Below are 15,860 nucleotides of genomic sequence, written 5' to 3'. Positions count from 1 at the left end.
TTTCTGTAGACAGTGTTTCAATAAGGGCAAATAGTATATTACTTTATACGCATGCAGTTTGGATAAACCAGGTCAGTAGGATAAATTGGGTCAAACGGATAAATTGGGTCAAACGGATAAATTGGGTCAAACGGATAAATTGGGTCAAATGGATAAATTGGGTCAAATGGATAAATTGGGTCAAATGGATAATTTGCGTCAAACGGATAATTTTGGTCAAACGGATAAATTGGGTAAAACGGATAAATTGGGTCAAACAGATAAATTGGGTCAAATGGATAAATTGGGTCAAACGGATAAATTGGGTCATTAGGACAAAACTAGGCTAATAAGCAGTGTAGGCAAGGTTTTCAACTAGTTCTAAACAAAGCTACAGTGCTTTTACTAATTTAATAGAGGATTTTTTTAGAGTTCAAAAGATTTTGGAAAATAATTTATGCTCTGGTTCGATTCGATAGTTTTTAAATAATGAAATATGTTTAGATGTTATAGTATTTCTATTTTAATGTAATAGAGAATATTTTAACTAGTCAATCCGAATCAAGTTTAAATTTAACCAAAGAAGTCTACATAACCAGGAAAACTGATTATTCTATCAATTAGTATACAGAGAGCCATGATAAGGCCATACTAGTAACCTTAAGGAATGGCTATACCTGCCTATGTTTAACAACAATGTGGGCACCAACTTCTTTTGACACACGCATTCAATGGCATTGGCTAGAGGTCAAGCATTTTGGAGTTTGTCTGAAGCATTTTTGCAACACTGATATAACATTAGAAGGTTCTGTTAGCATCGAGCACAAATTCACAATTTTGAAAGTTACCAGAAATAATGTCTGTAATTCTAATAATATTTTGCCATTCCAGATGATAAAAGTTTAAAATAGCATTAGATCTATATTGGTGAATATTTAAACAACAAGCACATTTTATCTAACCATGGTGAAGAAAACATGTTCCTTTTTGAACATTGGAGTCACAAAACATCAGTGTGTGCAGCCAGTCTTTCAGTTACTTACTAGCTAGGAGTACATTATGAATAGTCATGCAAAGATTCATCTAAATGTTTGAATCTTCTTACTTTAAATATCTTAAATGTTTATTTTATTTCAATTAAAACTTTCAAGATCTTTCAAAGTCTGTGTCCTCATTTTTACGTGACAGTTACAAGTGTTCAACTCATTTGATCTGATGTGATATGAAGAAATCGAATAAAACATTTACCAATTATCTTGAGGATATCATTACTAGCTGCTTAAATAATGCTCAATCTAATATTCGTTCCCTTAGGAGAAAAAGGTATTTTAAACGCAATATATCAAATTGCATATTTGAGTTAATTGGGTAACTTGCTGCCCTTTTTTGTTTTCATTTTGTTTTATGATTCTTGTATGGGATAATCTAAAAAAATATTTTGTTTAAAATGAAGTTATTGCCAGATAATAATATATATGAATTACTATTATATATACTATATATTTATATTAGCTTAATGCACAGCGTTGCACTGGTAATAAAAAAAATTTTGCACAAAAAACCGACATTTATTTGTCATTTGAAATGAAGGACTTTTTTTTATCTATGTGTGCGCTACAAGTCTAATCAAGTTTATGCAATATCTATACATATAATAACTGAGTGGCGGTGCTTCCCGGATAATAAAAAGTCTTTGAACAAACAAATTGTTTTATTTATCCTATACCATACAATATTTACTATTTCAGCTTTTAAACTTCATATCATGAGACAAATGTTTTTTGTGCAGTTCAGATGAATTAAGAAAAAAAACTGTAACGGTTTTAAAACTTTTTTAAACAGCTGCAACCTTTAAATTTCAAATCATGAAAGAAATGCTTTGGTGAAATAAACGAAAAGGAGAAATAAAACCGTTGTGTTTAAATGTAAATGTGAAATCATTAGTTAGTAATGGCTAAATATAGTATGTTTTGCTATGATTACAATGGCAAATTATTCGGTATACAGTTATACGATTTTAGTTTATTTCAGTGTTGGCATCATAATTTGAAAATATCTTATAGAGTGATATAGAAACCCATAGTAATCATTTAATGCAAATACCTGGTAAAATCATCACCATTAAAACTAGAAACAAAAAAATATGTTAGCTTTAGTAACTATGATTACCTACAAGAAATGTGTGTACCAAAGGTCACTATACAATAGCTTTAGTGCATTCAGTGGTTATGATCTGCAAGGAAGGGTGACATTACAATGTACTACGTGCAGTATGTACCCTAGGGGGTTCTTACCTTTATGACAGATATGTAACATAAATGCTGAATCTAACTTATATGAAGTTAGCTTACTAAACACATACTTAAAGGAAGTTTTTATATGTATGTTAATAAATTTTCAGCTAAAATTTTATCATTTATCTGTTTACGAATCCCTTTTACCATAACGGGGTACGCTGAGCAGAGATGGCAAGCAAGGTATATTTCCTAATAGCATATATAATCAGTTTGCAAATCACCAAGTTTTACTTTTGAGATAAGTTTTTTTGATAGCGTATGGCAGGAAAACAAATTTGCTCCAGTATGGCGAGGACAAAAAAGCATCGTGCTTTATAGTTAGGCAAAAAAATTTTTATAACAGGGGCATCGCAACCCGTAGGCACAATGTATCAATTAATACGTCATTTAGCGTGTGAAATTGAAAATATGGTATCCAGTATATAGCAAGAGCAATGGAATTATAAAAGCCTTCGTAGACATGTAGTTATATTATTGGTTTGCAAACATGCGGTTGCAATCTTTGTGAGTTCAATTCAACAAACTGCAATCTTTTTATTGCACACTTTTAATAGCTGTAGCTGAACAGACCAATTAACAGAATCACAGAATTGCAGACACACAAACACGGTGAGATTTGTATATGAAGACTTGGCATTTGGGGGAAGTCTGGGCATGTATTTTTCTTCCAGTAAAATTTTTCTTTTAGTAAATTAGTTCAAGGGTTAAGCGTTGGTATTTTAACCATTCAGCATTAAAGATTGACAGTGGCATAAATATGTGTACACTTATTCCTTAGTAATACTAGTTGACCGGTTAGTCTAATGGATAGCATCCCTGTCTGCAGAACTGGATGTTCAAAATTCAAATCCAGTGCAAAATAGATGTTTTGTTTCTAAAACTTTATCCTTATAAATGGACACACAAATGGCAGACCAAAAAACAGACAAACAACAAAAACTGATATTTATTTATATAAATTTATACATATAAACGTATATATTAGCTGATATGTACCTCTCAAACTAAAATGTGATGACTCACATCGAGTCACCACCAGCAGTAATAGTCTGAGAATAGAGATATATTTACATGCAGGTAATTATTTGATTTCTTAAATTTTACTGATGCCATACCTAAAGCTGATCAGCCATATCATATCCGTAATGATGAATATTGGCCTCACTGTGAACAGAAGATAATAAAACTTAATAACAATACTCCTTACTTGTAGAAAAATAGATTCAAGGTCGGATGAGATCCTATCACGTACCGTCATGCCTGGTTTGCTCCATTATCAAAGCAGAGAAGGTAAAATGAGAACTTTTGTATGCAAGCTTGTCTTTGCCAATTCTTTGAATAAAAAAGTTGTAATTTAATTATCTGCATCTTGTAAGTAACATTTATTTCTGTTTAACTTTTGTCAATCTTTTTTTAAATGGCTTGCTATAGATTATAAGCCTTTTAATTAATTCTTAAAATATACTAAATATTATTTTGTTATGCATTTGCCCCAAGAAGCTGTGTACCATTCAGATGTAATAAAAACTGTGTGCTGCTCTTATTAAATGCATTTTAAGGGAATCAAACTCGCTACTTCGCTATCATAGAGCCTATAACGAGTCATAAAATAAAATTGATGAAAAAAATAACTAAATTGAATTATTATGTTACAATAATAATAATCAATGATCAAATGAATAAATCAATAGTTTGTCTACAGAAAGTTCTCGTTGCTTTTCTATTTCACTGAAAAAAACAAACCTAAAACAAAATCAACTTCTTCACCATTCTATAAATTGCTTTTTTAATGTTTCATCTTCAAGTACAAGGTAATAATATATTTGGCTGATTTCTTATGCACAAATATTTACGTTCTGTTTTAGAAAAAATATAATGAATATATCAAAAATATTGTGAAAATGACTACAGAACTATAATATAACTTATATTAGAAAGAAATTTTGAATATGGACTATACAGCAAATACATGTAGTTCACCAGCTTATTCGCTGTTATGAATAATATAATTCTGTATTACTGCAAGTAATACAGAACTCTTGAACAGAAAAGATTGAGGCATATTAAACAGAATAAATTGCTGTTCCATTTAATACGCCTCGTTCTATTCTCACTTCTTGATGCAAGTTGACAGCTCAGTTGGTGCTATAAATATTACTAGTGTCGATACATTTTTCTATTCTATTTTTATTATATTTTCAACTCTATGTGCAATCATGGAAAATATAATGAATATATCAAAAATATTGTGGAAATGACTACGGAACTATGATATAACTTGAATTAGGAAAAATTTTTGAAAATTGACTATACAGCAAATAAATTCATGATTCTATTTAGAATTTTAATAGATGTAAATTAAATTAGCGCCTTTAGCTATTTTTAGCTATTTTTAATGACCACTTTTATATTCACATAATGATAAAGTTACTGGTATGACTCAAAATTATTTTCTGGTAGTGAAACCCAAAAAGACCCTATTTACTATAACTAATCAATGAAATTCAAATGGTCTAAACCATTTTTTAACAAACAGCAAATGTCTAGATGCAGTGATAAGAATCATACTAATTCAAGTTCAAAAGCATTTCATATAGGCTACCCTATCTAAACTGTTCTCTTATGTTTTCAAATTTCAATACAGTAGCAGATGTTCAAGCTCGTTATAAAGTATTAAAATTTGTCATGCTGCCAAAACTTGAAAGTGCTGCTCTATGACCTTTATAAGATAGTTTATCGCAGCAGCTAACTCACTCGATGTTGATGGCTGCAAGAATAACTGTAAGACCATTCTTGGAGTGAGTGAAAGATCTTGAAGATTTGACGTAAAAGTTAATATTAACAAAAAAATTGTTAATACAACTTGTTTGTTTGCTGATTTTAAATAACCTCCAAAATGCCACATTTTAAGGTTTATCTGGCAGGCTCTTTACACCAATTCAATTCTTGAGGTTTTATAAATTTCATCATTCATTTATTATCTGATGATTGCGCCTACCCACTCAAAAATATTGGGTACTCTGTTGTTACCTGGCAGTTACTCCTGGATACTGTGTCACGTATGAAGTAGATTATAATAGGAGAACTAAAATAGTGGTCAATGTTAGTAGCAACCTGTTTAAGTTTGACCAATCAGGGCAAACAGCGGTTTGCAAGGTCAATATTAAAATCTCTCATTTAACAGAAAATTGATGAGTCAGCAATAGCTTTTGAGATACACCAAGCCAAAGATTGTTCTGGCAAAGTACTTCTGACTGACAAGATAGCCAATTTCAGCAAAATCTGCAAAGGCTATTAGCGATGACAAAAATCTCATCCTAATGTTATCACTTGTGGCTGCTTTGAACTGCTAGGTGTTATTGATTATGGACTTTTTTGTCTAAAGTTTTCTTGATATCTGGTATTTTGTAAACAAACCCATGAGTATTCAACTTGAGGTAATTCCATAAGTTTATATCTCTATACTTCCATAATCAAACCATAATGAAGCTTTGCCATGAGTCATCTCCTTATAAATAAGTAAAAAAATTGTTTGTGTGGTATAATAAATAAGAGTACATTTCAACCATCCTTTTTAGCAAGTTCTTTTCAAGCAAGCCTATTCTTTTTTCTGGTCATTACAGATTCTTTAGACTCGTCTTCACATACAACCAGCTCGGTGCCAGTAAGACCATACCAGTATCTGCCCTCCTTCGAAGTTCCTCAGAACCGCAAGTGCGCGAGCGCACCACAAACCAGAAGAAATGTGGTAATCGATTACACACAGTTTTACAACTCCGAAGATGAGGATGTAGAAGAAACACCAGCTGTTCTTAGGCAACGAATAGCGCCTCAAGATGGCTACTCAAAAGAGCCGTTGACAGCAGATGGCTATCCAGAATCTATTGAAAATGGTGGGGAAGGGGACACCAGTTGTGCTGCCGAGATATTGAAGGAACGATACTGCAGGAGGTTTGCAGGATTTCGAGAGGATCCATATGGTGGTCATTGGGTGTCTCCCACTCAATCAGAGTTGGAACAACTAAATATATATGATAGGTAAGTTTCTTTTTAAAGATGGAAGTGCAAAACTGAATTGCAATAGTCGGGTTTTATACAGTTCATCAGCTCACAGGTAAAATGTGCTAAAACTAGCTGCTAGATAAGGAAACTAAATACTGGATAAAAAAAGAATAAAGACAATGTCAAAACTCATTCTCAGAGAGCTTATTTATTGCAAACATACTGTTAAAAAAATTCCTAATCAAACAAATTAAAAATGCCTAATGGATCAGCTCAAGACATCAAAGCTTTGAATCTATTTTTGGATCATGTTTGCGTTTATTCACTCATTAAAAACTAGTACGCTGGCAGCCCTGTGTGCGCAGCACGTACACATGATGGTCTATACAGTGAGAGATCATCATGTGTGTTCACTATGTCCAGAACTATTACATGGTACCTCAAGGTGGTCTACAGACGCAATCGGTAGTGCAATTGGCTATCACTCAGTTTTCATGATACGCATAATACCCTTTTGGGGCTGCGTGCAAGTTGAGTTACCTTGCAATCCTGTGTTTAAATGCACACCTGCCCTATGCGATGCAATGCGCATTTCAAATTAGCACTTGATCCAATAGGTCAAGTATTAACCTACCCTACAGGATGAAATTATTCGCGGAGTTAATTTTCGCAAATATTGTCTTTTCATGCATATTCGCGGACTAAATCATTTGCGGATTAACACATTCGTGAATAAATTAATCCGTGAAAGCAGCTAGCAATAGAGTAAAACCTTCTCGTGCGTATACCACTTGTAGATGTTTCTGTTTAGCTAAGAATTCATTGTCGATCATGCTAAGCTATAAATTTTTGGCTGCATTCAGAGATTTTCATGAATGTTCATCAATTTGGAGGCCTTTGGTGAACCACAAATCGTGGTAAGTTGTGAGTTTCTTCAACGTCAAGAACTGCAGGAAAGATTTTTTCGATGATGATGTCATGCCGAGTTCCAAATACCTTGAAGAAAAATTTTGTAACGAAGTGTGATGCATATGCAATGGGCTTTACTCAAGTCCCCAGCGATGATTTTCAAAGAGTTTGAAACTCAGCTACGTTTATTAACTCTGCCTAGCGGCTAATTTTTAATTTGGGGTAGTAGTTATTCTCCCTTGTGTTAAAATTAAAACTACTGTAATTATTCGCGGATTTTAATAGTTTGCGGATTTGACTGTACGCGAACACGCGAATTATTATATCCATCAAATAATTTCCTCTTGTAGGATAATTCATGATTCTATAAATAGCTATGCAGTCTAGTCACACTAAGCTTAGCAGCAATCGCTTGGACCATTGGCTCATTAAAACTGTCAAATCGCAATAAAAACGATGGAAGAGTGAAAATGTTTATAATGGAATAGCCAGCGATATTTTAATGTGTGCCGTTCGCAAGTGCCATTTCCATCTTTGCATGCGAGATGGATTCAATAAATATTTGCGAATCGCAAAACTCGTTTAGCTTGCAGATTGGCTCAAATTGGCGCATCATGCGTGTCATGGAAACATAGTGTGTAAATCCAACTATCCTGGTTTCATTCTGTTGAAGTGCAATATTTTTTCCCACTGCTGTTAGCATGAACATAGGTGCAAGGATGAACTGAAATGGTTCTTATTATAGTAAAGATTTCAGACAATAGTACTGCAGATAGATCTAGTCATGTTTCCGAAAGTTTGTTAACCAAAAATTAACAAACACAGTTTTTCCCGCTGCCGTGTGAAATGTGTAAGGACTGGCTTGATTTTAGAAACAGACAATTAGTACCTGCATTTTCACTGTCTAATTAAAGAAAATAAGCTGAGATAGCAGATAAGCATAACAAAATGTATTCATAATGCCATTCACTGTGAAAGTCTAGTGGCATTTTAATATGCCCCGGTATAATGTTGTTTGTAATAGCATGGTTTTAGGAGCCACAGCAGAAATGGCTTCTATCGTGTGTAAAATAGGGTGTGTAAAATTGAGTATCTGATAGCACGATGTTATGTGTTGACATCGACTTCCATTCTTCTATCAATTAAAATTTCTTAACAATGATTCATTCAAAAATCTTTTTTTAGTCAGGTGTGCTAGACTCAGCTCAATTGAATAAAATAATTATTTTGTATTGCTGTATTTGTCACACAAATTTCCAAAACACTTTTAAAGTAGTTTGAAATGTTTCTCATAAAGTTTAAAATATTGCAAACATATTTAGCTTCAACGTGTTGAAAATGTTTTCAATTTATTAAAATTCACCAATTGTGTTTAACAAGACACCGGTTTTAGTTAATCTACTATATCAAATAAAAGCTGCTTAAAATTTTGGCAAGAAACTAACAACAACAATAACTGAAATATTAAAGAGATTAGTATGCTGGCAGTCTGACAATCCCATGAGAGACGATCATGTGATTAAGTATTTGCACGACTGTTCCTCAGTACAGCTATACATGTAGGTGCTACAGTGGGGCATGTGATAGTGTACTTGGCTACTAAGCTGAAAATGTGAGTTTGATTTCAGTGCAATGAATTTTTTTCTAGCTTGTTAGCGCTGTCCTAAGAACAAACGAATGGACGAACACGCTTTTATTATAATAAAGATAATGGCTTCCTGCAAATTCTAAAGTTTAGAACCTTGTCTATAACTAAGTTTTTTTAAAATAAAAATACATCATTTTGTAAACCTTTTAGTCTGCGTGTTTCACATCAGCACATTTAGGTCACCATACTTTCTTATTGTCCTACCTTGAGTACATTTTGTGTCATCAAATTGAAGTCAGCATATTTAAGTCGACATATGCAAGCCAGCATTATTTGAATCAGCATATGTTTAGCCTGCAGTGATGACACAATTGTTGTATATCTATCCGCAGTGGCAGCGCTACCGGTGAGGAATCAACAGAAGCAGAATATTGTGAACCTCCTCAGACTAACCTTGTTGGGCTGCTGCAAGCTAATTGGTCCAACGAGGCTCTAACAGCACCAGTTCCAGCTGCCAGAAAATCAGCGCCTAATATCAGCAAAATACAAGACTACAGTCCTATGTAAGTAGATCAGTCAACAGTTCAGGTGGTTTTCCCTTGACGATGAACTTACTGTAAATTTTAGTTAATTTTGTCAAAAATTATCGGTATGTTTCTATCGTTTGCGATTGTGTGTGTGCGTGTGTGTGAGTGATTTATTTCATCAAATATATAGTACATACAATTGCATACATACGAACAAGAAAACAAAAAAAAATTTCAAACAATTGTATATCAAGAGTCAAACAAAAGTAGAGATGATGGGACCAGTGCGAAATAGCCGAGCTAACCGGTTGCAGGCCTGAGTTGTCTTTCATGTTTGAGGTGATCTGACGACCAGGTTGTTTCAAGATTAAAATCTTTAAAACTTGATCGTGATTAAAATGCTCAGAACAAGTGAAAGTGTGATTATGATGTCTGTAGTTGCAAAGAGACCGACAGAATAGAGACACATATGAGACGTAATAGACATAATAGAGACGCGTAACATTGCAACTTGAATGCAATAGCCGATATAAACTATAGCAGTGATAGCAACTAGTGACATCTTTTCAGTACTGTTAATTGTTTTACTCTACATTATTTCTACGTTTTTTTTTCGCAATTTTCTTCTTTTGGTAATATTAATTTGTGATCAGGTTTTTCCGGTTTTCATCGCGAAACATCCCAACGGTCAGAGCACAGCAAATACCAAAACCAATCGCAAATGATAAAAAAGTAACAATTATTTGTGATAAAATCTAGAAAAAGCTTTGGTGGAAGTTCATCTTTAAATTTACTATAGATGCAAATCCAACACAACTCATGCTTTCATTATGGTTATGTCATAATTGGAAGTGGGGATAAATCCAACTCACATTAGAAACAAAATTCAATGGTCACAGTTCCTACAATGACTTGAACCTGACATGAACATGACATGAACCTGACATGAACCTGCCTCCGCTTCACTGACTCTAAAGTGCACCACACAATTCAAAATTACACACTGGTAGTCAAGGTCAAAGCTGAACTCATAAACAGTGCTCTGGTAATCAACCCTCAAAACATTGCCCTACACAGGAGTGCTACCTCTATGTACGGCCAACTACTTGGAAGTGCTACCTACATAAAAGCACTACATATATAGAAGCACTACCTACATAAAAGCACTACATATATAGAAGCACTACCTACATAAAAGCACTACATATATAGAAGCACTACCTACATAAAAGCACTACATATATAGAAGCACTACCTACATAAAACCACTACATATATAGAAGCACTACCTACATAATATCACTACATATATAGAAGCACTACCTACATAAAAGCACTATGTATATATAGAATCACTACCTACATAAAAACACTACATATATAGAAGCACTACCTACATTAAAGCACTATATATATATATATAAACACTACCTACATCGAAGTGCTACCTAGATGAAAACACCACCTACATGAGAGTAAAAACTACATACAATTTCAGCCTAAACTGCTAGTTGGTCTTTCACCAGGTCTGATGCCCATTGGCTGTCAGTTGTTTAGCACAGGAAGATTATTTTCAGCAAAATAGTCCATGACTGCACGCACGACTGATGTTTGTATAAAAGTCAAAAACAACACTTGTAAATGTAAACAAAACACAAGTTACCTAAACTTGAAAGCATACGAAATAAAACTAAAGTTCAACCAATAAGTTCACGGCATCAGCTGACTACTAGCAGGTTTATAGGTCGATGTAACGACATTTAGGATATACCCTTCTAGAAATTAGCAACTTTTTGGTGACTTATTGGATTATATCCAGTCTTATACCAAAATATAAAAAATAATATTTATACACACTCTAACCTATTCTACAAAGCATGTATTAAAAAACCCAATTCACAAAGCTTTGTTTTCAAAATTAATGATCAAAGTGGTGCTGTTAGTATGAAGACGTAGACAATGATTAGTAAGGCTGAAGCAATTGAGGAGTTGTAGCCACAAACTCAAAAGAAATATTTGCTGTGCGATTGCATTGTTAAACTCAAAACACCAAAAAACACCTTTCTAGTGTTTGAACAGAGCACTGTTAAATAATTCTCTAGGCTTTTATGGCTAATTCTGTATGTAATGTATAGGCCTACCTTTCGAGAAGTTTCAAAAGGGATTGAAACCAGTATTATTACTGTTACATCTAAAATAAATATAGAGAATTAAGAATAGCGGTGAATAGGTTGGTTTTGTTATCCTACACACAGCACGAAGGTATATTTTTAAAAGACTAATACTGCATGAAACAAAGAAACAAACATTAGCAAATACATTGAGTAAAATGAACTGGTTTTAACTTGTTTTTTGCATGGGACGTCTTATTTTGCAAGCCATCTCTGTCTACGAACCTATTCCTATAGCAACATATGCAATTAATATTAATCCATAAAGCTGCTTCAAAACTTGAGATGCCAAAAACCAAAATCTGTAAAAACTGAGAGAATTTACCCTGAGTTTAGATTGAAAAAATTATTCTTGCACGTAAAATGAAGTAGCAAAAAACTTTGTTTCCCCTTGAGTGTTACAAAAAGGAAAATACAGATCGTAATGCTGAATTTGACTAATGCAAAGATACTCCTAGCACAGCTAGTCAGGTCTCATCTTTTCATACGGATGTATCTTACTTGCCTTTAAAATTCAGAATGATGTTGTATTAAGTTCTATATTACTGTAAAGATTATGCCAAAGTTTTCTAAAATTCTGCTATCATTTCTTTGAGAAAGTCATGATGAATCTGGTACAAACCTCCTTAGGTACTTTATTCACAACGACCATAATAGAAATGCCGGGGTGAAACCATACTTAACATCAATGTAAACAATTAAATGCAGGAATTTGTGAAATATGTAAGAAATGCTGCTTAAATCACAGTTAGTTACCTTCAGATTTGTTTATTTTGTTGTCTCATTTAATAGATAGATATGAACTTCATTACCACTAGTAAATTCCATTTAAAACAAGTTAAATCATGAAACCAAAAAACAACAAAATATTGTAAAGTAAATTATGTAAATCAAAAGAAAAAGCTTATGTTGCATAGCGTTGTTCTGCAATGTACATTAGTAAAATGTCGATATCTGGTATAAAGTGCAGCAGCCTTTTTGTGAAAGTAGATTGTAATAGATGATCAAGCAAATCAGAGATAAAGTTTTAGTATTTTAAGCGACAAATATCTAAAAACCCACTTTTGCCTTAGTGTTAAAAGCATTTAGACGCTGGTTGTAGCAGTCATATCAGGTAGTATAACCCTAAAGCTTGTTTTTGAAAGCCATTATCATATCATCCAATTGTTTTACAATGGTTATCACATATATACATAGGAATGAACCCCAGGAGTTGACACCTGCCATCACTGAGCTGAGCTCTTCCTTGCAACGTAATTCTTATTCAGCGGTATCACGTAGGATTCCTGGTTACAGTGACGGCGATGAAGATGAGGACGGAGAATGGTACTAAGGTTAAAATAGCATTTTTTCTTAATAGAAATTAAATTATTGTATAATTATTGTCTTAAGCTGTTAGCTTTGTGTTGTTATGGTCTCAAATTTTAATTCTAGTGACTGATTTTACGTATGGATGAAGTGGGTGATTTCTACCCCAAGCAGATTTTGATTGACAGCTGCAGGTACTCTGACGCTGTAGTTTCATTTTGTCTACAATTATATTTATATCTCTTTTACTAGTCATGTTGAAAATCTTTATAATTTTTGCTGAAGCTTTACTTCTTACTTGTTAGTTAATAAAATATTATATAAATATATATACATAAATACAGAAAATATAATCGCATGTTCTCCGTCTATAGTATCTAAACAGTTATGGTATCTACACCACGAATGCACATGCTTATCTGTCTTTTAATAACTACTAACGTGTTTTTAAATTTCTTATATTGGCTTGCTTTGTTTTGAGAAAATGGCATGAAATTTGCTAGAAATCTATTGACATGCAAAGTTGGAAACGTAATGACACTGTACAGAAAAAACTTAGTTTGAAATAAGAAATGTTTTCAGAAATTTGCATAATCATAGCATGAAAGAAGCAAAGTGGCAAAGTTTACAAAGTCTACACATACACATTGCATATAAATATAATGAATAAATATAATTATATATGCAGTATATATTTATATAAATCTATATATACATGTAAATCTATATATACATGTAAATCTATATATAGATGTAAATCTATATATACATGTAAATCTATATGTACATGTAAATCTATATATATATATATATATATATATATATATATATATATATATATATATATATATATATATATATATATATATATATATATATATATATATATATATATATATATATATATATATATATATATATATATATATATATATAAATATATATATATATATATATATAGAACTATATTTCCCAACTAGGAGGTTTCTATCAATATATAATCCATGTTAGGCTCTGAAAAATTAGGAGGCGTCCAGGGAGCCTCCTAATTCTAGCAGTGTTTATAGTGCTTAACAACCCTATAGATGTATTTTAAACATGATTCCCATAATTGCCTTATATATCTATATTCATATATATGGAAAAGAGGAGACAACTCAAACAAAAATGTGTTATTTTCTATCAATAAATTATAAACTCTAGGAGGCTCTTATATATGGAACTAGGAGGCATATATCAATTTTAAAATATTCTTACTTCTAAGTGTTTTGGTATCGTTTCAGTTAATAGCACAATCTATTTAAAAACATATTGCAATAAGCTTATGACTAATCATCAGCCAATACAAGGAATTAGCAGCTATGTCGGATACAGTCAGTTTTGCTAATATTCATGATAGCTTTATTAGATTTGAAAAATAAAGTTGTATATTAACAAACTACAATACATTACAATTTATTTGCTGACCCTCTTTATGGTTTTCAAGACTGCCATTTAAGCACTCCCTTTTTTGCACGGTTTCTCATTGATCTGCTCTTTTTTGTGAAAATTCACAATAATTGCACATTATGGTTTCCGCTGATGTTTAAGCATGGCTGTAGTAAAAGTTTAAATAAGTCTATAATCAGTACAATTCATATTTTTGCTGCCGTTGCATCCAGCCACAAAATAAATCTTTTTTTGAAACTTTGCATCCGAACGCAATACCTGAGAGATGGTTTTTTAGTCGAAGAATTGATTTTTTAAATTTTTTGAAATAATTTGGCAAAATTATAACCACAGTATATAACAGCTAGTGAGATGTGGCTGTTATAATGTTGCTGTGGCTGTTAGGACTATTAGTTCTTCACCCATGTAGCCTACTAGAGCTTGGTAGCAGCAGAATAACTACATGTAAGGGAGCACGTCACATTTGGTAAGTTGTTCATGTTATTTTAGTCAATTTACAGTTTATTTACTTGAAACATACAGTTGTAGAAAAGCAGTATAATTTTTATTTAATATTGAAATAAGACTAGCGTAAAAAAAGTATGTTTCAATTATTATAATTTTTAAGGAATGTAGCATAGAACACGTTTGATATATTTTTTTACACCCGTTTATGTCATCCAACTGCTGATATTGTTCTGCATAGAAAAAGTCAAGAAAGTTCAGCATTATAATACCATAAAGGAGAATATCAAAACCTTTTGTAAAATCCTTATTTTGGACTTTTTTATTGTTACACGAATGTTCAGTTTTGTAACATCAACACAGACACGCCAGCTGACAATTAATAGTTATTTTAGTGAATCAGTTAAATCTCTAACTTTAATCTATTTTCAGTTATTATTATAATAATTTTTGATGCTTTTTTATAATGATAAGTAAAGTTATTAATGTGGTTCTACCAACAGTCAAAACTGTTATTAGAATAACATGGTCATTATGTTATCGTATTATTGTTATCATGAATGGTCAGAGTTTGCGTATTTCAGTTATGATTTTGTAAGTAATAGTAGTACATGCATAGGCATAAGCAAGTAAGTGGGGTATATGCAGCCTTTGAATTTTAAAACTTTTAGTATTTAGTTTGAATCTTGTGTAGCAATTGTGTCGTAATTAAGAGCTTAGCTGTTTTATAGAGCTTCAGTAGTAAGAGGCAGACATTCAATTTTGCCAAAAAAACCTAACCAGTGAACTAAAATGTGTATTTTGCATTCATTTTGGTTTGTATATCTGTTTATGCTATTTGAATTATCTTTTCATTTTTATCAGAGACTTGGTAAGCATTATTGCCAGTATATTCATCAGATGGCAGAGAGTATTAGACAAAGTTGGATGTTCTTTTCTAGAAAAGGTATTTTGCTAATTACACGTTGGTTTGCATAAAAAATATGTCAAAATAATCAAGGTTTTATCTACCGAATTTTATAATATTTTTGAACATATACATAATTATAGATTACAAACTATAAAACATTATATCAGTAAGGTTGTATTTTGAAATGTAGTAATGTTTGATGTTTTGGCAAAGTTACTATGATAAGCAAAACTTTAAATTCACCAACACAAAATATACTGTACAAAGTTTTACTGT

At 32.2% G+C, this 15,860-nt stretch overlaps 1 protein-coding gene across 1 annotated transcript in view; it reads left to right on the top strand.

Annotated features, from left to right (window-relative positions):
- Positions 1-12,806, top strand: part of LOC137407981 (voltage-dependent calcium channel type A subunit alpha-1-like) — a 113,864-nt gene extending 101,058 nt beyond the window's left edge. The window contains exons 44-47 of the mRNA XM_068094369.1: positions 3,490-3,566; positions 5,900-6,314; positions 9,168-9,338; positions 12,671-12,806. Of these exons, the coding sequence (XP_067950470.1) occupies positions 3,490-3,566; positions 5,900-6,314; positions 9,168-9,338; positions 12,671-12,806 (799 nt within the window). The remainder of the gene's footprint in view (positions 1-3,489; positions 3,567-5,899; positions 6,315-9,167; positions 9,339-12,670) is intronic.
- The last annotated feature ends 3,054 nt before the right edge of the window (positions 12,807-15,860 follow it).

Source organism: Watersipora subatra, chromosome 11 (genome assembly GCF_963576615.1).
Source record: "Watersipora subatra chromosome 11, tzWatSuba1.1, whole genome shotgun sequence".
Lineage (NCBI taxonomy): Eukaryota > Metazoa > Bryozoa > Gymnolaemata > Cheilostomatida > Watersiporidae > Watersipora > Watersipora subatra.
This window is presented reverse-complemented; position numbering and strand designations above follow the sequence as displayed.